The sequence below is a fragment of the Fonsecaea monophora genome, assembly GCF_001642475.1.
Source record: "Fonsecaea monophora strain CBS 269.37 chromosome Unknown Scaff14, whole genome shotgun sequence".
Classification (NCBI taxonomy): Eukaryota; Fungi; Ascomycota; class Eurotiomycetes; order Chaetothyriales; family Herpotrichiellaceae; genus Fonsecaea; species Fonsecaea monophora.
The window spans coordinates 272,000-297,397 of NW_019173945.1; the positions used below are offsets into that span (position 1 = coordinate 272,000).

Sequence of the window (25,398 nt, forward strand, 5' to 3'; positions counted from 1 at the left end):
AGAACTCGCGCTTTCACAGCCTTGGCCGAGCCAGGTTCTCATGAGAAGCTATCCAGATCTTGCCAAAACTGCTCCCATTCTTCATCTTTCGTATTCGTCTGTGTTTTGCGCCTGTAAGAGAATCGTGATGATGACACCCTTGCGGTCTGCTGGGACGGTGTCAAACTGACCAAATGAGTGGCTGAGCAATATAGAGTGAGAAGGTAGGTTATTACGAGCCAAGGTGACAGGTTATAAATGCACTTGCTTGTGCTTAGGTAGGTAGAAGATCCCAATGACCTGAATAACATGTGATCTTGGACTACCTTTTTCTGATCAGCATGGCCAAGCTCTTGACCGCTGTGGGAGCCACAGGCACTCAAGGCCTTTCGGCTATCAACGCCGTACTCGCTGATGGCAGCCACAAGGTCAGAGGCCTGACCCGCAGTCCCAGCAGCGACAAAGCCGCTGCGCTGGCCAAACGTGGTGTTGAAGTAGTCAAGGCGGATATCAATGACGAGCAATGACTGATACAAGCATTTGAAGTATGAGGGCTTCCCTCTGAGTCTGACATTGCAATGGCTAGGGCCGCTTCGTCCTCGCCTACAGTGAAGACACCACGAGTGGGAAACTGCTCAGCGACTGGTCCGAGATCACGGGCATACCGGCCGCGTACGTCCAAACATCTCTGGAGGACTTTAATCCCGTCCAGCCTGGGTTAGGGCTGGAGATGGGCATCATGATGGCCATATGGAACGCATTGAGAGACCAGAGCTGGAGCGGCGAGGAGGGCCTGTTGACCAGGGAAGAGTTGGGAATTGAACTCAGCGAGTTGACAACTGTCAAGGACACTCACAAGGTGATCGACTGGGATGAGCTGTTGCAGGTTCAACATGGGAGAAGACAGAGGACGAAGAAAGGGAAAAGGAAAGAAGGATATCCAGCCTGTATCTCGTCTAATCAGTATTGGTATGAGTGTCCCAATATCAAACGAGGCTTCCCTTTCATGTCCAACAGAATTTTGATATCCGACAACTCCAGCCCCCAAGACCAAACTTATGCCTTTCTGAGATGGACCGTTGAGGAGACACTTCGCTCGTCGCTACGTCCGCAGAATCCCAGTGGCCCCAGCAAACTGTCTTGCTGCCATACCGAAAATCACAGCGTCTCAAGTGCCCCGAGCAGTTGGAGCGGGTGATTCCTAGTACGACAAGACCTCCTCCACAGGAGTTTGCTACTGACAATGGTCTAGACTCACGTGCATGGCTTCTTACCCCAGTTTTTGGAGTCAGGAGTGCCTACTAAGCAGTGTTGTCATGTGCAATACTGCCGGCGTACGAGGCCATCTCATCGTCACCAACCAGTCAGTCTTGACCTTCAAAAGGCGACATGGTCTGCACTAGGATACTCTTAATTGTAGAGCAAGTCTCCCTTCGCACCTATCGATATTCGCATCAAAAAGGCACCATGCGAGATTCTCTCCTGTTGGAGTCAGTATCGGTCCCACATTTCTATCCAGCCTGTATATTCGAGACACTCATCCGGCTATATGGGCCCAGTGACTTGGGCTCGGACGAGTTCACCAAGGCAAATGCATCAACCAGGTCTCTAATCACTGAGGTTCTCCAAGATCCAGTTCCTGTACCCCAGACAAAGCTCTTAAAAAACGCTGTGGGTGTGGTCTGCCGTCGTGCAACATCTGAAGCCCCAGCACGTTGGTGTCACGACTTGAAACGCCGTCTGGTCCTCCATCATGAATGGCAATGGCAATGCTAACGGCCATTCGAATGTCACCGAGGGAGATGAATTGGACCGGTATCTGACGCGCAATGTGTTGGATCAGTTCCTTCTCAAGGATAATGTCGTTGTGATCACTGGAGGTGGGCGAGGCATCGGCCTTGCGCTGGCATTCGCCGTTGCCGAGGCGGGCGGATTGGTCGCCATCGTCGATGCTCTGCCAGAGCCTCACGAGCATTACACAAAACTACTAAAGATCTCGCCCAAGTCGAAGTTTTACCAGTTCGTCATCTCCATTGCTTTTTTTTTGGCGAATATAGACGAGGGTGGAATTGACCATTGTGGTAGGTCCGATGTCACCGACTTCAACCGGTTGAAAGGGACATTCGACAATATCGTTGCCGACTTTGGCCGGATTGATGGTTTGTAAGTCCAACGCACTCTCCGGACAAATATCATAAGCTGCCACGATGGCTGACGCGGCGATCATGATGGGCAGAGTGACGGCTGCCGGAGTCTGCTTTGACAACCGGTTTCTGGATAAGACTCCCGACAGCGTGGTGCGGACTTTCAGCATCAATGTCTTTGGGACGTTCTTCGCGACGCAACTGGCCGTGGCGCAAATGGTTCGCCAGCCTCGAAAGCCGAATGCTTCGGGTGCTGGGTCCATTGTGATGATCGCGTCTGTGGCGGCACACCAGTCCAGCAACCACCAGTTCACGAGCGACTACTGCTCCAGCAAGGGGGCGGTCGTGTCTCTGAAGAGTCAATTGGCTGTTGAGCTCTCCAAGGATGGGATCCGGGTTAACTGTATTTCGCCAGGGTGCGTGCCATGACCAACTCTTTCTCTCTTTGGCTGTCAGCTCTTGAAAGGGGGCTATTGACCTGTTCACAAACTGGCCCGCCCCGGACTAACTGAACATATACATATAGATATATCAACACCGACACCCTCGTCAACTACGGTAAGCTGCACCCCAAAGTCGCCGAGGTGGCTGTGACAGAGCCCCCTTTCCACCGTATGGGAGACAGGAGCGAACTCAAGGGCGCCGCCGTGTATCTTTTGAGCGAGGCGAGCTCTTACACGAGCGGATCGGAGATGCTGGTCACGGGGGCTCTACATGTTGGTCGCTACTGGGATGGAAGTTGATATATCCTGTTCTCTCGGCCGCCGTAGATTTCGTCAATCAATACAGAAATGTTCTCTGCGGCTCTTTTGTTGGTCCTGTGAGTACTTTTCTTGCAGGGTCTATGGCGACCAGAGCAGGTCAAACTTTGGTAGCTGCCAGAGCCCAGATGGTCTTTGTGATACGGCATTAATGGCGACATGACACGACTCTGAGAGAGGCTATTAAGCCAAAGTATATGCAAGTAGACTTTATAATCACTGCCAACTTGGTCAAGAATACGAGTCGTATTCCTCCCCAGTTGCTCCATCTTCTATGCGTCGATCTGAAGACTAGCCTGTGGTACGAGCTATAGGATAAATATCGACTGTTCTTTCAGAATATGGCAATCCCGCACGGAGGACTTGCCACCCCACCCTTGACGTGCAGAGGAGCGCTGGTGAAGAAGAAGGACCACCGACCATGCCGTTCACAAGTCCCAGCCAGACCTTCCAAGTCCCAGAGCTCGCCCAGCGGCGTCCCCCACCAGACCAGCGACCAGTTATGGAAGCTGTACTCCCTCGCCGGGGACGGTGGCCACGCCTCAAACGCCACGGTGTCGCCGACATGGGCCGCAAAGTGCTGGTCGTACATCCACGCAACGGTTTCCTCGTCCGCGGCGATCCCAATGGCCGGCTTGCCGATGCCGAAAGTGCAGGCTTCCCGCTCTTGCGAGGTCGATTCGTTGTGCCGCTTCACGTAGCCTGACCGGATCATCAGGATGTCGCCCTGACGGGGTGTCGTGCCTTGATCCTCGAGCGCGGCCTGGATGTCGCCCAGGGGGATCTCATACCGCGTCCACGGATCTGGGGCGCGCCCGTCCCTTCTCTCGTAAAATCGCACCTGTTGGACTTGTGTGTCAATCGGTTGATCATTTCTGCCCAGGACACCTAGGTGAAGAGTGATAAAGAAGGAAATATTTTACCATGTCTACCAAGATGCCCCGACCGACGATGCCGCCCCTCTCGCACCAATCTGAAACCACCGAGGTGTTAGGTCTTTTTCCGCTGATATAATAGAAAAGTTCGTGTAATTCGTGGGTCGGATGGGAAACTCACTATGTGTTCCGTTTGTGGTTGACCGACACGCTTCCTCATATGTCAGGCCGTTGTAGAAGACATTGTGACCGTTGCCGTAGCCGTCCTAGAGCGCGGGTGAGGGCAGTGAGTCACACACAAATTGACAAAGGTCAAGCAAAAAGCTCCCCATCATTCGGGAGAGACTCACATGTTTCAGTCCGTCCCATTGCGACCCGCTCTGCGTATTCATGTGGATTTCGTCGTCGAAGCCACATATCCCGAGGGGCTTGTGGTCGATGATCCTGTGGTCAAAGGGTTTGCGATTGTAACCCGGGAACTGCTGATTATGTAGCTCCCAGTCCAGTTGGACGTGCTGTCCCGTCTGGATTTCTTTGCTGGCCTCTCTGACCACGGCGGAAGTGAGGAGATTGATTGCTTTTCCCCAAGGGACAGAATCAATTCATGTTCGTATGAGGTTTTGTGAACGAGGGAAAGGGAACGCTTACCACCTACTTCGTCCTTTTTGCCCTGGCGGTCGTAAAAGCCCCAGAGACAGCCTTGCGGGGTGTTGGGAATCCGTGGCAGGTCCCCCCATTTCGGGAATGTATATGATTGTGTTTCCGTACCCATTGGAAAGAGTTGTTTGTGTGTCTGGGACGTTGAGAAAATTGAGTTCTTCAGTGCTGTTCGCTTCAAATTCACTCCAACATCATTGTTACTCGTGTCGTGAAATTCTACCCCGGAGCTGGCGTGATCCAAAGGCCCGCTTGTATGTAGACCAGTATAGCCGGCGGTATTAGAGAACTCCCTTGATTAGACAGCCTACTTTCGGAGAGCGCATGATGGACCCGACGGCCCAGCATACGGGGATTTCACATTTCCCGTCGAATGGCAAAGGCTGGAGAACCTCTAGACTTGTGATTTTGATCGGGGTATAGCCGGGTCCTCTTGAGTCTGAAGTACTTACGGTAAACCCTTTGCATGTACAGGTTTATGGTCAACTATTCTGTTACGGGAGTCATTCGAGAGAACTGACATATGAGTACCCGTGAGACTACTCCCATCTCGATCATACGCACGCTTATATCCTCGAAATCATACTAAAAGTCATCCATGCGCATCTTCTACCACCACCACCCCTAGGAATGCTCTGCTATGGCATCCCCAGACCCTGATCCGCCATGCCAAAAGACCCTGAAAACATGGGGAAATCTACAAAATTCGACAAGGCGCCGCCGTCCTGCGTCATGTCGAGAAACGTGGAGAGCGTTGGAAGAGCGTCTCCAAAGTCATCGACAAACTCGTCGGGGTGTAGCGCGTCGGCAGAGGACTCTCCCGTCGCCGCCGCCGCCGTCGTCGTCGTCGTTGCCCAGCCAGCGTCGTTCTGCCTGTCGCTTGGCAGGCCGAGGCGGCCGACTAGATGGTCGAACAAACGGAGGATCCACGGCGACGCGTCCCAGGTTTCCAGGACGGTGTGCCACAGCATCTGACAGGCCGACAACGCGGCTCTGCCGTGCTGAGCGGTCATTGGGTCGGAGGTCTTCATCTGGGTAAACATGACGGCCTCGGCCAGGAACACGCCCTGGAATGTTTCATGCGGGATGCACAGCGGGTTTGACTTGGCGTAGATCGTGTACACGAGGCACGTAACGTTCCTGGCCGCGATCTCCGGCGCAGGGATTGACCTTTTCAACAGCAAGGAATTTTCTTGGGTAGAAGTCGACGCCAAACCGACACCGCCCATGGGTGGCTGGTCTTGGTGGAGGAGTATCAAATGATGGTTGTAGGATGTGCAGAGGCACAACGCAAAGACGTCGAGGTTCGCGTCGCCGTCCACCCACTGAAGTTCCGCGGGCAACTCGTGCCGCCAGCGCCGCAGTTTCTCGTACAGATGGGCAGCTCTCGACTGCAGTCGGCCGGGCCGAAAGCGAGTGTTTACAATGTCCTTGAGGATGAGCGACAGTCGAGACATGTGAATCTGGTAGAGCCCGAACGAGTCTCGTAACGGGTGCGACTTGAACTCGGGGCTTTGCATGTCCTCCTCAAAATCCTCCATCAGCAAGGGCTCGATGTCCACCTGGTCTTGGTTGATGCGGAACGGGCGCCCGACCAGGCTTTGGCAGTGTGCGTCCCGGTTGACGAGCGTCCACCACAGCCTCTTCAAGAGACTGCGGTCAGAAACGTCCATGTCGGCGTTGGCCATGGACCGGTGAATCCCCAGCGACTCTGCGATGGTGACGGCCGTGCCGATCCAGCTGAAATAGTTCCAATGGTTGAGCGGGCCGCCTCCCCAAAAGGTCATGTAGATGGCGCTCTGGAGCTGCACGATCTTGTCCGTTTCGTAGCCGACTTCGAAGAGCACCTTGGCTTTGCGGTAGGATGCCAACCTCGCATCAAGCCGCGAGAGGAATCCGGCGCGGTGGATGAGCGCGAGGTCGCAGAATGTGGCGGCGATCGAGCAGATGGCATGCAGCAGCATGGCCGGGACCTCATCGGCCTCATACTGTCGTATGAATTCTTGTCGATTCACTATTGGGTACAGAGGATGAACGCGTCCCAAGTAGGTCGCCACCAATGCATCGAGCATGTCGGCGTCGGGGAATGTGAATGCCCCTTTCGATTTGAGGTATGTGATATCTTCTGGCCGCATATGCGAGGGGTGTCGCTGTCCCGATGGCTCTTCTACCACCGAGGGTTCGGACACGGGAGGTCCGGGGTGATGGAGGCGTGTTCGTCCACCTTCATTCACCTCTTCCAGGACCATACCCAATGGGAATGACTCACCCAGATACGTGATGGAACATTTGTCGAGCGCCGCCTTTTGGTTATGTGACAGATTGTCAAAGAGCCTGTCAAACATTGTGGTCCAGGAAGGCTCCCTATGAGCGGAATCCGGATCTACCGTCGCGAGGTCCAACATTGGTGAGGTGGTGGCCTCGGCCCCAGATGTGGGTGAAGTGACACGACGGTCCGGTGGCGATGCTACAGAGTCTCGACCTCTGCCGGCACCACGATTTGCTCCTCGCAACCCCGCGGTCCCTGGCGCCGTTGAGTCGGGGTTTTGTGTAGGTTGGTGGTGATCTTCGTACTGTTCTTCGGTCGTTGCTTCTTCGGGCGCGATCGATCGTTGGTAATCTTGATCGCGAGACACCGCTGTACTGCGAGGAACTGCGGACCGCACCCTTTGCGCTGGTTGATGCCTCGATCGTCGGGAGGCCGTTCGAATGTATGTACCTCTGTTCGATGGCATCAATGTACATTCACTGTTATCGGCCTGTTGACATCCCGTGCAGGGCATGCCACCCTCAATGGCATCGCACTTGATTCTCTTGACATGGCACCTCCGGCAAGCACGCGCTGCGCGGCACCGCACGCCTTCGCCGGTGACCATATCTTTTGGAATTGATCGGTATCTCTCTCAAGAGCAGCAGTCCAAGTAACGAGAGACAGCGAAAAATTCAGACATCAAGATTTTGTCCTGGGAGTCGACTAGAGCGCTGGGGGGCGATTGGACATCACAGGCTTGGGGGCACCCACAGACAGTGTGACCAATCCAACTACGGGACAAGTGGGCGGTAGTCACCCCCAAGGCCTCGGTTCCGCCAGATTGCGGGGTGCAGCACCCCGTCGTGACCATCCCAACCCCGGAGAGGGCCCTGGCATGCCTGGCTCGGTGCTTGTGCGGGTGCCGTCCAAGCTGAATAATAATAATGCAACAACCCCCCTGGGTGCCCCCTGCCTTGGAGCACGACCTTGCACACTCGAGACTACTCCCACCACGTCCAGCTGCTCTACTCAACAACGCTCCACAGGAACTCTCCGACACAGCATAATAATCTCCAACATGGTCAAAGCCTTGATCAGCAGATTTGAGAAGGGGTCATAAACTTCGCGGCCTGGGCGCTGCGTGGCAAAAGTGGCCGCCGGATATATGCCTACTTGTACTCGTAGGCATGGTCCAAATAGCCGGCACGGGAGGCAATACCACCCATATAGCCGGATGCCATTTCCAAAGAGCGTTTGTCACACGCGCAGAGAATGCACGAGAGAAATCCATACTCCGAATTTTCTCTCCCTTTGGGTTCGTAACTGGAAAAGTTACAACTGGTCATTCACAGAGGAGAACAAACATCCTATTCCCTACTCCCAGGTTGCCTCCCGCAGGGCTCCAGGCATGAAATGTCAGACCCACTTGTGAGCGGTCATGATTGTATGTGATTGGTAGAAATATAGTTTCCTCAATAAGTTAGGCCAAGCTACAATAGGCTTAGGCTTGAGCTCTCCTACGAATCAATCTTGAAAAGATTCTGTGGGGAAATACTGCCAAAAAGGCTTCCTTCCCTCCCAGAATCCGGCTCACTCAAAGTGTCCTTCAGCCACGGAGGCTGTTGTTCTCCTTGTAGGTCGTGAATCGGTCTCAAAAGATACCTTCATGCGGGGAAAGCCAAAGTATTCAGGACGGGTCCTTATCAGAAGCCTCCCGTCGTACCGGCAAGTAAGTAGGCGGCATGATTCTGAGGTCGTCCAGCCTGCGGACACTTTGAGCAAGTAGATAGACAGATGTGAATTCCTGGTTCGTTGGCTGTGTTCGACCTGGGAGGGGCCTAATCTGATGAGATGACGCACTTGATCAGACCTTGCGGTTTTTGGAGCACCAGATCAAACGCCTTGGCCGCCTCGTTGAGATCGAAGCGATGGGTCGCCAGTGACTTGACGTCCAGACGACCGGAAGCCAGCAGCTCGATGGCGGTTTCAAAGGTATTGGCGTATCGCCAGAGCCCCAACAAGTCGACCTCGCGCTTCGCGGCGGCTCCCACGTCGATCGATTGCAATGGGCTGCCCATGCCGACCAAGACCACCTTGCCGCCTGGGGCGGTGCAGTGGATGCCGACATTGACGCACGTTTCAACCCCTGTGCACTCGAACACCCGGTCCGCAAGTCCAAACCCGGGCTGGCCGAGGAGATGCTGGGCCGTGCGCGCAAAGATCTCTGCCTTGGACAAGTCCTGCCATTGACCCCGTGGCATCAGCTCGACGTAGTCGGCGAGTTTGTGAGACTTTGCATAGTCGAGCCGAGATTGGTCGACGTCCACCATGCACACTCTCGACGCACCAGACAGCCGGGTGACACTGGCGCAGAGAAGCCCGATGGCACCAGCCCCCATAATCAACACGGACTGCCCGGCTTCAAGTCCCGCACGACGTCCGGCGTGCATGGCGACCGAGAGGGGTTCGATCAAAGCGCCTTCGGTGAATGTGAGACTCTCAGGCAGGCGATGCACGAAACTCGCTGGGTGGTTGTAGACCTGCTGGAGAGAGCCCTGCACGGGCGGATCCGCGGTCGCTGAACCCGTGAATCTGAGGTTGGGACACAGATTGTAGATTCCCCCTTTGCACTGTTTACACCCGCCACACGGGCGCTGTGGCTCGATGGCCACTCGATCCCCGACCGCGATTAAGGTCACGTCTTTGCCCACGGCGACGACCTCACCAGCAGCCTCGTGGCCGAGGACCAGCGGGTTGCGAACGACGTAGTTCCCATTGCGCCCGTGCTCGTAGTAGTGGATGTCCGTCCCGCAGATTCCTGTGGCTCGCGGTCGAATCTGCACCTCGTTTGCCCCGGGCGCGGGAGTGTCGACCGTCTCCAGTCGAAGGTCCTGGGCGCCATAAAGCACCATGGCCTGGTGCCTGTGTCCGGAACTCATCGTGGTTCACTCCTGAGGGAATTGTATGCCATTCAGAGGTGGTTCACAGGCACACGCTGGACTATTTAAATCCTTTGGGCTCGTGATGCCAGTCCCACTTCCCAATTCTACTGGCGAAGTGGATGGATGGGGTTTGTCAATCGAGCTAGACATTTCGCCGTGCTCGTCATCCAGGAGTTGGAGAGTGTCGGGCCGGGAACTTCGAGGGCATATATCCGAAGGCCCATCACACTTGACCCAAAGGTGACTACAAGCAGTAGAGGGACACACAAACCCAGAAGTCAAGGTCTAGCTGGGTCTTAATCAAAGATGTTTAATGCAAACGCCGTTTCAATCAGGAAAATTACTGAATTCTTTTGCAGTCACAGAAATCACAAATACTAAGTAAACTACCTAGAGACCCAGCTTCTGCAGTGTCGAGAGCGACTGCACCAGAGCAGGAGAAAAGTGCCAGGCCACCTCGGCCAGACAACCAGCACCCAGGACGCTCGCGCCGAGCTTCCACAGCGGATGCACGGGGTGGGTGCCTTTGCCCCCGGAGATGGTGTAGTCCTTCCAGACGGGCCAGTACAGCCGGTACCAGAACATCCAGGTCGTGTCGAAGTAGTTTGTCGTGTTTCTGCCCCGATCGTCGCGGTTCCAGTTCACACAGTTGGCGCTCCAGACCATATTCCGCAACTTGCGCTGGACGTGGTTGGCGTCCAGCATCTCGGCCGAGTCTTTAATGTCAATGACCTTGAAGTGGCCCGCGAGCACCGGCCGGATCACCGTCTTGATGATGAATTCGACCTGGACCTCGTCCGTGTAGATGACCGAGTTATGCGCAGGGAAGGCATTGGGCCCGAAGACGATGCCAAAGTTGGGGAACCCACTGACAAACGTGCCCTTGTACGCCTGAGCGCCGCGGGTTTCCTTCCAGTGCTCCGAGAGGGTCTTGCCGTTGCGTCCCGTCACCTTGATCGGCGAAAGGAATTCTTGCATGTTGTACCCCGTCGACAGGATGATGGCGTCAACATCGATCGTCCTCTCGCTCGTCCGGAGTCCCGTCTCGGTGATCTCGATGATTCTCTCCGTCGTGAGTTCAAGATTGGGGCTGTGCAGACACTCAAGCCACCCGGGATTGAAAACGCGACGTTTACAACCCAGCGGGAAATCGGGAATCAGGATCTTGTGGTATTTGGCAGGCGCCGTCTTCTTCATGTACTCGATAGTCTCTCGCGTCGCAGCTTCACGCGCTGCTACAGCGTGTTTGGTGTCTGAAGTGTAGAGTTCGTGCAGGGCATCGGTTGTTTTCCAAAGGTAGAATCGATAGAGCCGTTGCCACAGAGGCACGTACTGGAAGCATAGCTTTTGAAAAGTCGAGAACTCCTTGTTGGGCCGCTCATTGATCCATTGAGGCGATCGTTGAAATTGGTAGACATATGCCGCGTCCTTGACCACGTACGGCACCAACTGCGCGGCCGAGCAGCCGTTCCCGATCACGGCCACTCGTTTGTTCTTCAGATCATAGTCGTGGTTCCATCTGGCCGAGTGCCACATGGCACCTTTGAATTTCTCATGGCCAGGGATATCGCAGGGCTTGGGATACGACTGGACGCCGCAGCCCGAGACCAGGAACTCGGCCTTTTTCGTGTATCGATATCCCGTCACGAGATCGACGAGTTGGACTTCCCATACCGCCTCCTCTTCTACCCATGTTGCCTCTGCGACTTTGGTGTTGAGCACGAAGTGGTCACGAATATCAAACTTGTCCACCGTGTCGTCCATGTACTGGAGGATCTCGGCCTGATCGGCGAATCGTCGGGACCAGTTGGGGTTGAGGTTGAAGGAGAACGAGTACAGGTGTGAGTCCACATCGCAGCCGACACCGGGATACGTGTTTGTGCGCCAGACGCCGCCGATTCCGGCTTCTTTCTCGTAGGCGATAAAGTTGTTGAAGCCCAACTGAGTCTTCAATTTCACTCCCAGCGCAATTGCGGCCACACCGCCTCCGATGATGATCAAGCGTGGTTCGGGGTTTGCCATTTTTTGCGACGTGGAATGGCTATAGTTAGAGACTTGAAGAGAGTAGACGCTGACATTCTGTTTATACCACCTAGAGCAAGATCCAAATACAAAGGTCCAAGTCATCCGGGCCCTGTATGGCGAGGCCGTTTTGGGTGACTATGTGGATCATACTGCCTGTATGCTAGTGAATTGCCGACAACTTGTCACTGCCCCGGCGTCTCCTGTTGAATCATGAGACTGGAATTGGGGACTTCAAAGCCATAATGGTAGATCGACCTGGGGCAAGCTTGCTTCATGCATGTGTGAGAGTCGAGAAACAAGGCACATCGACGTCGTGGTCGGCTGTCAAGGTCATGGATATATGCAACACTCCCCGGAAAGACCGTCGGATCAACTTAGCTAGAGACATCCCAGCGGGGAGATTTCTATGTTCGGAGTTTTTGGGAAGGTAAGCTTTAGAATCTCGACGAACGTGACATGTTCGATATAACGACAAATCCCCATCAAGGAGCCCCATGGCCATCCCTCTCTGTAAAGCAAATGCGAAAATGAGTGCCCCGTTGGTGGTCAACGGAGTGAACGGCCATGCGGTTCCGCTGAAGGCTGACTTCGGGCTTGCTCAGAGCGACGACCAAGATGCTGTCCGCGAGATCCGCAAGTTGGTGATCGATTGCTGCAGACAGAACGGTGGTGGTCATGGAGGATCAGCCATTTCGATGGCACCTTTGGCTGTTGCGCTTTGGCGACACGCCATGCGATACAATCCTCGCAATCCAGACTGGTTTGATCGCGACAGATTCGTGCTTTCCAATGGACACGCCGCCATCCTTCTATATGTGATGCTCCACGTTACTGGATATCCTGGCATGACACTCGAGGAATTGAAAATGTACGCGGATCCAAAAGCTGTCGATCCAGAGACGGGAACATGGAAGGAGACTGTCTGTCACGGTCATCCAGAAATCGAGGTGCCTGGTGTCGAAGTTACAACAGGGCCACTCGGCCAGGGGATCGCGAATGCCGTCGGTTTGGCTATAGCATCGAAACAGCTCGCGGCTACGTACAACAGAGAAGGCCACGACATCATCACGTCACGCATTTTCTGTACCACGGGCGACGGGTGTCTTCAAGAAGGTGTCGCACAGGAAGCAATCGCCCTCGCTGGACATCTGAGACTCGACAACCTCATTCTATGCTACGACAACAACGCTGTGACCTGTGACGGGCCTCTTGAGTGGATAGTATCTGAAGACACCAATGCCAAAATGCGTGCTTTGGGATGGCAAGTTATCGATGTCTTTGGCGGTGATAGCGCTGTGGAGGACATCGTCGCTGCCCTCCAACTGGCTCGATCACCGAGCCCCGACAGCAAGCCAACATTCATCAACATTCGGACAACTATCGGCTTTGGGACATCGACGGCCGGGACCTTCAAATCCCATCATGGAACTTACACCGACGACGACGCGGCACTCTTCGCCGAGAGCGCAAACACACCAAGCCACACTCTCTCGAAAAGATCCAAGGCGTATTTCAATTGGTGCATTTCCAACGGCGAATCGATAGAGGGAGCGTGGAATGACCAGTTTGAGAAATATCGCCAGACATTTCCCGAGCTCGGGGAGCAATTAGCAAGCCGGATGCGAGGAGAGCTTGAATTCGAGCATTTGTTGACATCGATGCAAGTTCCTGCGAACATCCAAGCCACGAGAACATTCAACGGACATGTCTTCAACACGCTCCTCAACCATATACCTAGTCTCGTGGCCGGAGGAGCGGATCTGTGGAATTCCAATCAACTGGGTGACCAGTCACACCGCATATTTGACGGTGTCAATCGACAGGGTCGGGTCATCAGATATGGCATTCGCGAACATGCAATGGCGGCCATCTCGAACGGGCTCGCGGCTTATTCTCACCAGACCATAGTCCCAATTACCGCCACTTTCTTCATGTTCTACCTATACGCAGCGCCCGGTGTGAGGATGGGAGCTCTCAGTGGACTCAAGGTCATTCATATCGCCACGCACGACTCAATTGCTGAGGGACAAAATGGGCCAACGCACCAACCCGTCGAGGTAGACTCACTGTTTCGAGCAATGCCAAACTTACTTTACCTGCGGCCTGCCGACGCTGAAGAGGTCATCGGAGCGTGGCTCGTGGCACTATCAGTCAAGGACCAGCCTGTGATGCTGTCACTCGCAAGAGATCCAACGACCACAGCCGTACCTTCTACAGATCGATACAAGGTGGCACGGGGTGGGTATGTCGTCGTTGAGCAAGAAAAGGCCCTCGTGACTCTCGTATCCTGTGGTTCGGATCTGCCACATGCCGTCGGTGCTGCGGCTGAGCTCTCGGCCAGCAACATACCAACCCGGGTCGTGAGCATGCCCAGCATCGATTTGTTCGAGCAACAGGAGCAATCGTACAAGATCTCTGTGCTATCAACGACTAGGCACATCATTTCTGTAGAGGCATATGTGTCCACTATCTGGGCACGTTACTGCACGGCATCGGTGGCGATGAGCTCATTTGGGTACAGTGGAAGCGGCGCAGCGAACATGGCACGCTTCGGACTGGATACGCGTGGGATTGTACGTAAAGTCAAGGCGCACGTGGAGAGGGAAGCGGACTCGCCAACGACACGATGGAGGCTTCTAGCATAGAATGTTAGTAAGACGGACAGTATCCTCTCCAGCAGTAGCAATCAATAGTATCCACTCCCAACTCCTGCCTTATCGACGATCGTTTGGTAGAAACTTCACAGAGAGTATCATATGTTGGGGAACTTCCAATCTCCAATAACTTCGACCTCAGCGACGAGCCGTTTACTCAGAAACGACAATTTAACCCCCCTGGTCCATTCCGGGTCGTGGGTATGTGAGCCTTCAAAAGTTGTTTTGGGTATGTATGTACCTCGTATATACAGCCGCCGGCTTCGCCCCACAAATACCCGGTTACCGGATACAGCCTGTCTACAAACGGCTCGATGAGATCCACAAAAATAACAAGGTTTTTTTCTACAACAACGGCTGACCGACCATCCAACCGAAGTGTCGCATGTCCCTCTCTCCCAAATTACCCGGGCTGCGCTCAAATTTGCGAGATCTGGGGGAGAGCCGGGGTACATGGCTCGTGGGGTATGAACTCCTGATTTCGGGGGGATATCCTACCTAGCCAGCCAGAAAAATATATATCATATGCCTTTGTGGCCAAGGGAGGGGATTACGGCAACTTGAAAGTCGCAAGAACCAGGACCACGACGACGTACAAGAGTCTTGCTTTCTCTCACGCGCGTCAACCTTGATCAAGCATTCATCCTTTTTCTCTCCCCCCTCCCCCTCGATCAGAGTATTCCCCAAGAGACCATCTATTCAACAATGCTCCGAAACCTCCAAGGCCGGAGCCTCAGCGCCGGCATCTCGCTGGCCTGTGGCTTTGCCTTTCTCCTGTTCGGCTACGACCAAGGTCTCATGGGCGGCCTCCTCTCCAACCCGCGGTTCGTCGAGACGTTCAAGAACCCGAATCCCACGATCCAGGGCCAGATCGTGTCGACCTACTATCTCGGCTGCATCGTGGGGGCGTTCATCTCCATCTTCGTGGGCGACACGTTCGGCCGGAGACGAGCCATCATGCTCGCGTGCACCCTCGTCGTGATCGGGGGTACCATCCAGGCGTCGTCGTACTCGTTGGGTCAACTGTTCCCCGGCCGCGTCATTGCCGGCATGGGCACGGGGATGAACACGACGGCCATCCCCATGTGGCAGAGCGAGACCAGCAAGGCCAAACACCGCGGCAAGATGATCGTCCTCCAGCTCACCCTGGTCCTGTCGGGCGTGGTCGTCGTGAGCTGGATGAACTACGGCCTGTCGTTTGCCGACGCGACCAGCGTCAGCTGGCGGTTCCCCATTGCGTTCCAGAACTTCTTCGCCCTGGCCAGCATCGTCTTGACGTTCCTGATGCCCGAGTCGCCGAGGTGGCTGTGCCTCAAGGACCGCAACGACGAGGCCCGCACCGTCATTGCCCGCCTCGCCGCCGCGCCGCCCGAGTCCCTTGAGGTCTCCGAGGCCATGGCCCTGATCCTGGAACAGCTCCAGCGCGAGCGGGAGTTCACGGGGACCCGCTGGAAAGAGGTCTTCACCAACGGCAAGCAGCAAAACTTTTACCGCATCTGTCTCGGAGGTGGGTGCTTCATCATGCAGCAGATGGGCGGCATCAACGTGTCGGCGTCGTACCTCCCCGTCGTCCTGATGCGCGCCTTTGGCTTCAGCGACAGGATGGCCCTGGTCCTCGCCGCCGTGGCCTCGATGACCATGGTCCTCTGGGGTGCCCTGGGCGCCCTGCTCATCGACAGATATGGCCGGGTCAAGCTCATGTTGATCGGGGCGACCGGCATGGGCATCTGTTATGTCTTTGTCGCGGCCGGTCTCAGCCAGAACACCAAGGGCTGGAATGCCGTGGCCGTCTTGTTCTTGTTCATGTACTACATCCCCTATGTAAGTTCAAGCCAGCCGGGTGGGATGCAATCTCTGGCGGATATATTTTCAGCCCGCTGACATTTTCTCTCTCTCTCTCTCTCTCTCTCTCTCAGGGCCTGATGTTCGTGTCCATTCCGTACATCTACCCCAGCGAAATCAATTCTCAGGTGATGAGAAACACGGGCACCGCCATCGCCATGGTGGTGAACTGGCTCTTTGTCTACATTATCGTCCTGATCACCCCGGACAGTAAGCACCTCCCCTTCCCCGTCTCTGCAAAATGTATAGATTGAAGATAAGGAAAGAGGGGACTCAAGCTAAAAATTCCTTCGCGCAAAAACAGGTCTCGCTAACATCGGCTGGCGCTTCTTCATCATCTTCGCCGTCCTCAACATCTCCTTTGTCCCCTTCATCTGGTACTTTTACGTCGAGACCGCCAAGCTCAGCCTCGAGGAGATCGACCGCATGTTCGAGATCTACTACGACTCGGGCAAGAAGATCACCTTTGCCGAAGCCGCGCTCCGGGCCAAAGAAGAGTCGGCCGAGATTGTGCGCCAGGTCGCCGCCGAGAGGACCAACAAGCCCGAAGGGGTCGAGTTTGTGCAGGTCGAGAAGACGATGGCATAGTTTTACACAGCCATGAGGCCCGGGAACTTCGGTCGGTCAGTTCTTACTTACCTACTAAGAGTGCTGTGCTACATTGTGGTTGGATGAGATAGTTATTAGCGGGAAATGGGGATATCTCTGATTGTATCTCATACCCTGCCTGGGCATGCTTTAGTCCATCATTGATCAGTAGGTATGTCACTATGCTCGACATAATATGAAGCATACACTGTCTGCTGCCCATTGCCCGCTGCCAGCCAGCACCGCTAGACACGCGTACTACCACAAGAATAATGGCGAACCTGGGGGCGACCAAGACGGACATTCAAACACTGTTACCCACGTGGCCATTTCACTTTGAAGAATAAACATTGATTCCTGCATGACCTTCTGCATCCTGTATCTGCATCCTGTAGGTCGTTGATTACTTAAGCCCTCATTTCCCCCCTTAGTCCCGCTCGCCGTGTGGTCGTGAATAACATGTCCTCGATACTATAGAAATTCCTGCGTATCCTGCATCCAAAGAGCTGCAAGGTGCCCGTCCCTTGCGTCCTTTCCCTGTCACATTAACGATTCCGCCCTTGGTCGAAAGTAGAGACCAATCCCCCATCCAGCTCCAGCGAGCTTGTACAACGGAACAGGAATGCAAAAACATTCATATGGCCAGCGACGCGAATTGGCCCTCGACTTCACTCATCTCGACCGCGCTGGACAGGCCCGTCAAGACCCCGTAGGCTTTGCATGAGCCGCCGATCCAAAGCTCGTACCGGATGTTCTTGCCCAGAATCTTGATGCGTGCTTCGTATCGAAGGAGGTAATAAAAGTTCTTGTCGCGCTTGTTCCAGAAGCGTTTCTCTCCGCGGACCCTTTCCACGGCCAGTTGCTTCAGCTCGCGTGCCGGGATGACGAATGCAATCTCTCCTTGCGAACGGCACCCTGGCAATAATGAATTGATCAGTCCCTCTGGCATCTCATCTGAAGGGATCGGGTCGGGCGGGGAACAGGCATATACCAATATTCTTGTCATGTCCGCGGTGAAAATGATCTTCAAGAACAGTGTCTGATTTATTTTCGACAAGTTCGATGCGGATCAAAAGGTCCTGCTTCAGGTGTCGGAAGGTACGATCTAGGACAAAGGCCTTCTCAGGGAACGTCTGGCCCTGTGCTGGTATTCTCTGTCCCTGTGCAGGCCCGGTTAGTTGCTGTTGCGATCATCCGCACTTTTTCATAGACTGTACCTACCCGATGGACAATGTAGGTGATGCAACCGCAAGCGTACAATCCGCCGTCGTCGGCATCAAATTCCTGAACGACATTCTCGGGCTTATGACCTTCGAACGTGTCAGGTTCGCACACCTCTTCAGTGACAAACCCATAGCTGGCTTGCATGATCTCGTCTGGGCCAGATACTTGGTTCAAGTAGCGCAAGCATCCGCCTCTGGAGATTGTATCTTGGCTGCATGGTGGTTTTGGATGAGCAAGCTATTAGCACGAGTGTCTCATTTTTCGCGTACCTTGTATGTTCTCTCACAACACGACAATCTTTATCGTTGATACTTTCTCGCAGGAAGCTCAGTAACCAGTTGGACAAAGAAAAGCCCCCGATGAGAACGACGTGCTATGATGATTTGAGTAGCGAGACAGCAACGCGGGAAGGTTTGACCTACAGTGCAGGGTGTTTTGTTTTTCGCAGCGGCTTGCATCTGACTTTGAATCAACCCCAAGATCTGGTTGAAAAGAGGAAGGTAGATTCCGTCGATGAATTCCCTGTCACAAGGTAGTGAGAAGGCTAGTAATCCAATCCTTCGACAACGAAACTAACCTATTGGCGTAGAAGGAGTTACTGGCTGAGTCCGGGTTGTCTTCCAGTTTCGGCAGAAACGGGACAGTGATGTAGTCGCCTGTTGAATCGCTCCGGACCTCCTTCTTTACTGTGTCGAAGTCGTGGTTCGCCGCGCTCAAAATGTCATCGATGGTCCAGCCTTCGGGAAGATAATCCCTTGTGTTTCGATAGCGGGGGTCGGCTTCGATGGTGGTCTTCAATGCGCTGACAAGAGCCTTATTCAAGTGGCTAGAGCCGCAAACGGCGCCTGTAAGAGATGCCTGATTAGCCCGCGTGGATCATGACTTCGGACGGAGCAGCAGCCTACCATCGCCAGGGACCACAGGGTCAAAGCGGAAAGGATACACATGTGTAACCTTGCAGACCATCAAATCCTATGCCATGTTAGTGTGAAACAAGATGCATTGGGGAACCTTAGATTGGCCATGCTGTACCGAAGTTCCTCCTCCAAGGTCGGCGATCATGAATACATCGCCCAGCTACAAGCATTGGTCAACCACCCACATCCTCTGCACAGGGATCAGGCTTGTCCTGTATATCATGAAACTCACGTTCAACAAGACATCCGAGACTCTGTCACAGAAGTACGTCGCCGCAGCATCTGCTTCGGACACCAGATATACTTCGGAGTCGTGGCCAAAGGAGAGGTCTTTGGCAGCAGTCTCCATGGCATGTGCCATGACGGAGCAGGCGCGGGCGTTCCATACGTTGGGCACTGTGAGTACCAGCTGAACGGTGCAATCATCGCAGTATCTATTGTTGAGTTGCAGCTCAGACTTGGTATGTCCGAGCAGAAAGGTCAAGTAATCGGTAATGGCATCGCCGATAGTGAGGCCCAGGCTGTCCAGCTGACTCGACACTCTTTGTGCCTCGTGCAGTCTCTTTTCGTCCTTGGAGTTGTCGAGGACTAATTTGAACCATTGCAGCAGGATTCCCTGGCGGTGCATGTTGCTGTCCCATTTTTTCCAAGCGTCATATCCGTAGAATGTTTGACCTTCACTATACAGTATCTCGGTCGGTGTTTCAAATATTTCTCCCATTTTGGACGCGGATGCTCCGGGATAGTTTCTGATGGAAAACAATTTTGGTTGCTTGTCTGCAACATCTTTGAGCTTGTCGCCAAAGGGCCGCTGATGGTATGTCACCGACGAGTATGTGGTTCCAAAGTCAACCGCCACCACAAAATGGTAGTGCGTAGTCATGATCGGGAGGAAGAGCCTTTCGAAAGTGAACAAGGATAGTTGGGTGATTGAATCGGCATCTGCTGCTGCTGCTGCTGCTGCGAATTAATAGGCTGACAGATACGCAGGCCAACGTTTGAGCAGAAGGAAGAGTAGAAAGGACGTCGCAAACGGGCCATCTGAGTGTACTTGTATTTTTCTTCTCACAGCCTCACACAGCACATCATAAGCTGTGTGCTTGATCCCTGGCCACTGCCAGCACATTGCAGGTACAGAAATAGCCTAGCGCCATGCAACTTGGGGATGGTTGCCTACTCAGCCTGATCAAGTTGAATGGGTGAGAAAGATGTCGAGTCAGGACATTGCGAGCTCTCTCACCTAGACCTGCCCGCCTGCAAAAGATACCATCGCCCTTGCTGAAGGAGGTGCGCGAGAAATGACAGAGAGTGTCTCCAGCGAAGCGTCGACCCGCTCGGCCTGGCCGCGTGAGGTGATGGTCTTCATGCTCGCGTTTATTAGTACCCATGAGAAGCTGTTTGAATCAGACAGCACACGAGCTGTTGGTTTCGCAAAATTGGCTGAACGGCTCACGACCCTCCATCCCAAAAGTCTGTCATACACGCCCAAGAAAGTGAAGGCGAAGCTCGTCGAGATTCACAAGTGGTGCGGGGGTAAAGCTCCCATCGAAGAGCTTTACCATTATGGCGTCCATCAAGTCACTCTGCCTGATTTGGAGTTGTGGCAATACGCCACATACGACGAGATTCGGCATCAAATTGACATCTTCCGCTTGTGAGTGAATAATTCCGCTGACATATGCGTCGACAACTCGTGCCTTGCCTTTACTTACACCCTTGTATACGAGCAGGGAGCAAGGACTGTTCGACCCGTCCTCAACCATAACTCAGCCTGTCGCAAGCAAGAGCAAATATGAGACACGTCAACAAAACCCGTCTACAAGACAAAACTCGGTGTATCTGCCCGTTTGACACCTAAGATGGCCAACGATCTGTTTGCTGTGAGCGATGTGAGACGTGGCAGCACGTCTTCTGCTACTACGAACCCCCCGAAAACCACTTCTGCGACAAGTGTGCCAATGATCTGGAAGACAATCGGGCGGAAGCTTCCATGCAGAGCGTCACCAAAGAAATAGAGCTGCGGTCTGTCGGTCCCGACAATGAGGAGGACGAACAGGTATGGCAGATCCAATCTCCGGTTTCACATATACATATCTCATTGTTGTCTTGGGACTGACTTGTATCCTAGAGCCGAGACGACCTGCTGAAGAAGGTCGGAGAGCTACAGCATTTGACGCGTCAACTCACTGCTGAAAACCAAAGTTGTCAACGCCAGATCAGATCATACAAGCTTGCCCTCCAGAACGAGAGGCAGCTCAGTGCATTTACCACTTTTCGGGACTTTGACGCCATAGAAATTGAGCAGAACTTGCTTCCCACCCCGGAGATTGGGAAGACGGTCCAAAAGATCAATAACCTGATCCGCGGGTATTTATCATCACAACGACTTCGTGATAAAGAGCTCCCCTTGATCTCACTGGTCCGAGGAGGCGCGACATCGGAGGAGCTCTCCAACACTTGGAGCTCATATCTGGGAAAGCAGCCATCCTCCACCAAGAAGAATACAACGAGGCATCTGAAGAACACCACTGCGTCATCACACGCCATTCTGAAGACGCTCGTCTGGGCAGCCATCCGTGAATGGATCTTCAAGTCGGATGTCTTTTCCCTCGAGGAGTTTGCAGGGCCCTTATTGCCTCAAATGTCCCATTGCGTCTCGAATCGCGGTACGTTTTTTGTTCTTGAAACTTATAGTATCAAGCGCATAAAATCCTAACCTGACACCAGACGGACCGGAAGCCCTACGAAATCTCTACCTCGCTTCTTGGTCGGCACTATTGCAGATGGAGAACTCGTGGTTCCAGGACCTCTTGAAGGCCAAAGCCGACGAGCTGGGACAGCGGCTGTTGGCCACGGTTGGCTCACTGGCACAGATTTGTAACGCCGATGCTCAAAGCCAATCCGATAGCATCAAACAGGATCTCGACAACGACGAAGACCACAACCGCTTCCAAGAGATAGCGATGACGGCCCTGGTGCTAAAATCTCGGCTGCCCTTTAAAGCTTCCTTGGTCGAATTGTATCTCCCAGCCCCGGGCGACTTCTTTGCCGACTGCCACGATACACCTCTGCCGCCGACAGGTCGCCTTGAAAAAGGGAAGGTCCTCGTCGCCATTAGTCCCGCAATCATCTTGTACACTCTGGGCGGCGCGAACGACAAAGACCAAACTCCAAGTTCGGTGTTGGACTGCATGGTGGTCAATGGGGACATGGATCGAGAACAAGGAACCGTTGTCTGTCCGGCTTCTGTCCTATACGAGAAAGAGTGAAGTGGTTTGGGGGGAAACTAAAGACGTTCGACAGTGCTTTCAGATACGCATATTCGCCAGATACCAATAACATGTTTTGTCTTGAGTGTAGCTGGCCATGGAAAGGTCCGGTTTGAGTGGACTCCCCCCGGAAGTAAAAGATCCGAAGTAGAAATGGTGGGATGCTAGCCTTGACTCGATTCAGGAACAGAAGAAGCTGCTCGCTGATCGGGGGTCTCCGACCGTGGCCCACCATGTACTCACATGACCACTAGGACCGAGCAAGGACGGGCACTCCTTCGATACCTGGATACCTAGGTAGTCAGGTGAGAGGAGCCAGATTAGGCTCCCTCCACTCGGCTCAAGGGGAAACTCAGTGAGTGGCTCAGGCACCCTCACCGTTAGCTTGGAAGCTCGACTTCAACTAAAATCGGACTCACAAATAACTCATTAAATTATTAATTATATAGGAGGCTCAGTAGCGTCAGTACTATACTAGGGAGAATATCGAACATTCGTTAAATATCCAAACGCTTTAGTATTTAGGTTGTCGCCAGGACGTAGCCACACTTTCAAAGCCACGGGATGTTCTGTAAATCTGAGCCATTAGGCTGACCAAAGGGTTCCTGGTTGAGTGCTACGGATAGGTGGCAGGCCACAGCCTATAGCCGAAGGCTGCCGGGCTATCCTTGGTTACGTGATAGGTCACGTGGACCGAGGGCTGCTACACTAAGGCTTACGGTCTTGGCACGATGAATATCTACCTCGCCCTGCGACTCCGTTAGTTTAATGACCCTTATCTAGCAATTTACAATCGATTTAACCCCTACATTTAGGCTGTTTAAGTCCCCTTACATGATATAACTTACAATCTGAGGCACTTCCAATTGTAATCTGGGCCAGTCACAAATCACTGTCTTTTCTGGGGCAAACCTTCAGCGAAGCGTAATGAGGCTCATCAACACTCAGACGTACGAGTTACGGCAATTCTTCAACAATGATACGCCTAAATACGCCATCCTCTCTCACACTTGGGAGGAAGAGGAAGTTTTGTTTCATCACATGAACAATATCGCGCGTTCAACCCAAAATAAGTTGGGTTTTAAAAAGGTGCAAGGAGCGTGCTCTCTTGCACAATCTCAAGGCTACGAGTGGATATGGATAGATACATGTTGCATCGACAAGTCGAACAGCGCAGAGCTTTCTGAGGCTATTAATTCCATGTTTCAATACTACCAAGAAGCAGAAGTGTGCTATGTCTATCTCAAAGACGTTACCCGGCGGAATCCAAAGGGCATTTTTGAGACCGAGTTCCGTTGCAGCAAGTGGTTTACTCGCGGTTGGACGCTACAAGAGCTTATAGCTCCCGCCAGGGTCGAATTCTACACGGCACTGTGGTCCAAAATTGGCCTAAAAATGGAAGATTCACTGTCTGTCTTGATTTCAGAAATCACTGGCATAGATTTGCAAACGCTAAAGGGTGGCAATGTGCTCAGCGTTAGCATTGCTCGCCGCATGTATTGGGCATCGAAGCGAAAGACCAGCCGTGTCGAAGACCGTGCATACTCGCTGCTAGGTCTTTTTGACGTAAGTATGCCCATGATATATGGAGAGGGAATCAAAGCCTTTCGGCGGCTGCAAGAGGAGATTCTCAAGTCAACTGATGATCAGTCCATTTTTGCCTGGCACAGTCCAGAGTATTCTGAGGGAACAGTCGTCGACGTTTTCGCGTCTTCCCCGTCGGACTTTGTTGGATCTGGAGCCATTGCCCGAGAACCTTTCCACCGTGTGCGTGGAAAGCCCACGACAATCACAAATCAGGGCGTGATCATAGAGCTACCCATTATGTCCGTTACTCGTCTTGGCACGACCGAGTTCAAACTTTATGACGAAGTCCACGCCATTTTAGACTGTCAAATTGGAAGTGCTCCGGGAACTTTTCCAATGATTCGACTTCGAAGCCTCCATGCTACGACGCAAGATGGTCCCAAACATTATTTCCGTGTCATGACTGGAGAGTCTATTCCGACATTTGGGTACTTTGATAGGCAATCGGCCATTACGGATGCGCCCGTTATTGGTTTGGATCCTACTCAACTCCACGTTGACGCTTACAAAGAAATACTAGGTGAGGCATACTATCCACGATGAGAGATACAGTTGAGCTGACCGGCAAGACAAAAACTACCTGCAATGGAAGATGGAGTCCATTGTTCTCGCACGGATGAAGCCTCAGATCCGAGAGCTAAAACCTGAACTCTCATGGTCTTTGTCGCTACTGGCATCTCACTATCCACCTGATGACACTAAATACTGGCTTTTGTGCTTCAAAGGGCACGGTGTTTGCACAAAAATTGCAAAGGCCTACGATGCTGAAGATTGGGACGCATTATCGATGCAGATGCGAGTTTGGAGCATACCGCGCATATACTATACTATTGGAAAGTTCCGATTTATAGACGCCATCTTCCAGGTTTCGATGACGGAGAACACGCTATTTGATAATCCATGGAGCGAGGAGTTTACCACCTTACTTGTAGGACGGCAAGCCGAACACCGTCGAATGAGCCCGCAACCGTGGTGCCGATTTCTTGACCATCCGATAGATTTTTCAAGAGCCGCAGATATTGTATCGTCTTACGAGCGCACATCAATCGCGAGCGATCCGGAAGCTGATACATCACTTACAACTTATAGGAACCGTAGTGTTGTGGCTTGTGTTAAGACGAAGGAGATATCAGGTGTTTTCTACCATGTTATTTCAGTCTTACCTACTCAAGAAGGTTCAGATTCGGCTAACATGGAGGTGTTCCTCTGTAATGGCATCGATTTTTAAGGAGGAGGCTACTAGCACCGGAGCGCATATTCTGAAGTTTTAGGTTATTACAATTATGCTTTAGCAGGGCTGTGCGCCGGAAATATTATGTTTCACTTTTTCACGTAAACCTGAATCACAGTTATAGGAAGTTAAGGGGTTAAAGGCACTTCACATTCGAGCGCTTCCTGTTTCTCGAACAGCGGGCGATCGACAGCTAAGTTATTTTGCATCTTGAGAAATCAAATGCAGTGCGTGGAAGCGATCGTTTTGTTAAGCACTATCCGCATCAAGCTGATCTCTAGGTGGCCTTTTCCCGTCGCCTTGCTGTCTTGTGAGACTGACCTGGTCCACTCCATGCACAGCCTCTCAAGGCATTTTTGCGTGGGTGACCGGTGTTGCATGAATAAGGCAAATACCGTAGAGCTGTCCGAAGCCATTAATTATTTGCGTCATTGGTGCCATGCGCAAGGGAC

General features: G+C 53.1%; 11 protein-coding genes across 11 annotated transcripts; 6 read left to right on the plus strand and 5 right to left on the minus strand.

The window, feature by feature from the left end:
• Window positions 1-320: 320 nt before the first annotated feature.
• AYO21_03043 (hypothetical protein) lies at window positions 321-1,177 on the plus strand (the record flags this gene model as incomplete). Its single annotated transcript, XM_022653018.1, has 2 exons — window positions 321-473; window positions 566-1,177. 2 exons carry the CDS (start codon window positions 321-323, stop codon window positions 1,175-1,177), a joined length of 765 nt encoding a protein of 254 aa, XP_022514712.1.
• Window positions 1,178-1,732: 555 nt separating this feature from the next.
• AYO21_03044 (hypothetical protein) lies at window positions 1,733-2,866 on the plus strand (the record flags this gene model as incomplete). Its single annotated transcript, XM_022653019.1, has 4 exons — window positions 1,733-1,998; window positions 2,065-2,142; window positions 2,216-2,539; window positions 2,650-2,866. The coding sequence occupies 4 exons, from the start codon at window positions 1,733-1,735 to the stop codon at window positions 2,864-2,866; spliced, it is 885 nt and encodes a 294-aa protein (XP_022514713.1).
• A 352-nt stretch (window positions 2,867-3,218) lies between these two features.
• On the minus strand, window positions 3,219-4,531 carry AYO21_03045 (hypothetical protein; the record flags this gene model as incomplete). Its single annotated transcript, XM_022653020.1, has 4 exons — window positions 3,219-3,772; window positions 3,941-4,025; window positions 4,110-4,336; window positions 4,408-4,531. 4 exons carry the CDS (start codon window positions 4,529-4,531, stop codon window positions 3,219-3,221), a joined length of 990 nt encoding a protein of 329 aa, XP_022514714.1.
• A 523-nt stretch (window positions 4,532-5,054) lies between these two features.
• On the minus strand, window positions 5,055-7,292 carry AYO21_03046 (hypothetical protein; the record flags this gene model as incomplete). The annotated part of the gene is made up of 1 exon (XM_022653021.1): window positions 5,055-7,292. One exon carries the CDS (start codon window positions 7,290-7,292, stop codon window positions 5,055-5,057), a length of 2,238 nt encoding a protein of 745 aa, XP_022514715.1.
• A 1,213-nt stretch (window positions 7,293-8,505) lies between these two features.
• AYO21_03047 (hypothetical protein) lies at window positions 8,506-9,606 on the minus strand (the record flags this gene model as incomplete). The annotated part of the gene is made up of 1 exon (XM_022653022.1): window positions 8,506-9,606. One exon carries the CDS (start codon window positions 9,604-9,606, stop codon window positions 8,506-8,508), a length of 1,101 nt encoding a protein of 366 aa, XP_022514716.1.
• Window positions 9,607-9,999: 393 nt separating this feature from the next.
• AYO21_03048 (hypothetical protein) lies at window positions 10,000-11,631 on the minus strand (the record flags this gene model as incomplete). The annotated part of the gene is made up of 1 exon (XM_022653023.1): window positions 10,000-11,631. The coding sequence occupies one exon, from the start codon at window positions 11,629-11,631 to the stop codon at window positions 10,000-10,002; it is 1,632 nt and encodes a 543-aa protein (XP_022514717.1).
• A 530-nt stretch (window positions 11,632-12,161) lies between these two features.
• On the plus strand, window positions 12,162-14,279 carry AYO21_03049 (hypothetical protein; the record flags this gene model as incomplete). The annotated part of the gene is made up of 1 exon (XM_022653024.1): window positions 12,162-14,279. One exon carries the CDS (start codon window positions 12,162-12,164, stop codon window positions 14,277-14,279), a length of 2,118 nt encoding a protein of 705 aa, XP_022514718.1.
• A 714-nt stretch (window positions 14,280-14,993) lies between these two features.
• AYO21_03050 (hypothetical protein) lies at window positions 14,994-16,718 on the plus strand (the record flags this gene model as incomplete). The annotated part of the gene is made up of 3 exons (XM_022653025.1): window positions 14,994-16,109; window positions 16,205-16,340; window positions 16,435-16,718. 3 exons carry the CDS (start codon window positions 14,994-14,996, stop codon window positions 16,716-16,718), a joined length of 1,536 nt encoding a protein of 511 aa, XP_022514719.1.
• A 634-nt stretch (window positions 16,719-17,352) lies between these two features.
• Window positions 17,353-19,742, minus strand: AYO21_03051 (hypothetical protein; the record flags this gene model as incomplete). Its single annotated transcript, XM_022653026.1, has 9 exons — window positions 17,353-17,633; window positions 17,710-17,878; window positions 17,940-18,153; window positions 18,212-18,315; window positions 18,365-18,464; window positions 18,520-18,787; window positions 18,848-18,914; window positions 18,975-19,019; window positions 19,092-19,742. 9 exons carry the CDS (start codon window positions 19,740-19,742, stop codon window positions 17,353-17,355), a joined length of 1,899 nt encoding a protein of 632 aa, XP_022514720.1.
• Window positions 19,743-20,157: 415 nt separating this feature from the next.
• On the plus strand, window positions 20,158-22,128 carry AYO21_03052 (hypothetical protein; the record flags this gene model as incomplete). Its single annotated transcript, XM_022653027.1, has 5 exons — window positions 20,158-20,513; window positions 20,590-20,704; window positions 20,763-20,915; window positions 20,988-21,525; window positions 21,587-22,128. 5 exons carry the CDS (start codon window positions 20,158-20,160, stop codon window positions 22,126-22,128), a joined length of 1,704 nt encoding a protein of 567 aa, XP_022514721.1.
• Window positions 22,129-23,055: 927 nt separating this feature from the next.
• AYO21_03053 (hypothetical protein) lies at window positions 23,056-24,258 on the plus strand (the record flags this gene model as incomplete). Its single annotated transcript, XM_022653028.1, has 1 exon — window positions 23,056-24,258. The coding sequence occupies one exon, from the start codon at window positions 23,056-23,058 to the stop codon at window positions 24,256-24,258; it is 1,203 nt and encodes a 400-aa protein (XP_022514722.1).
• Between the last annotated feature and the right edge of the window lie 1,140 nt (window positions 24,259-25,398).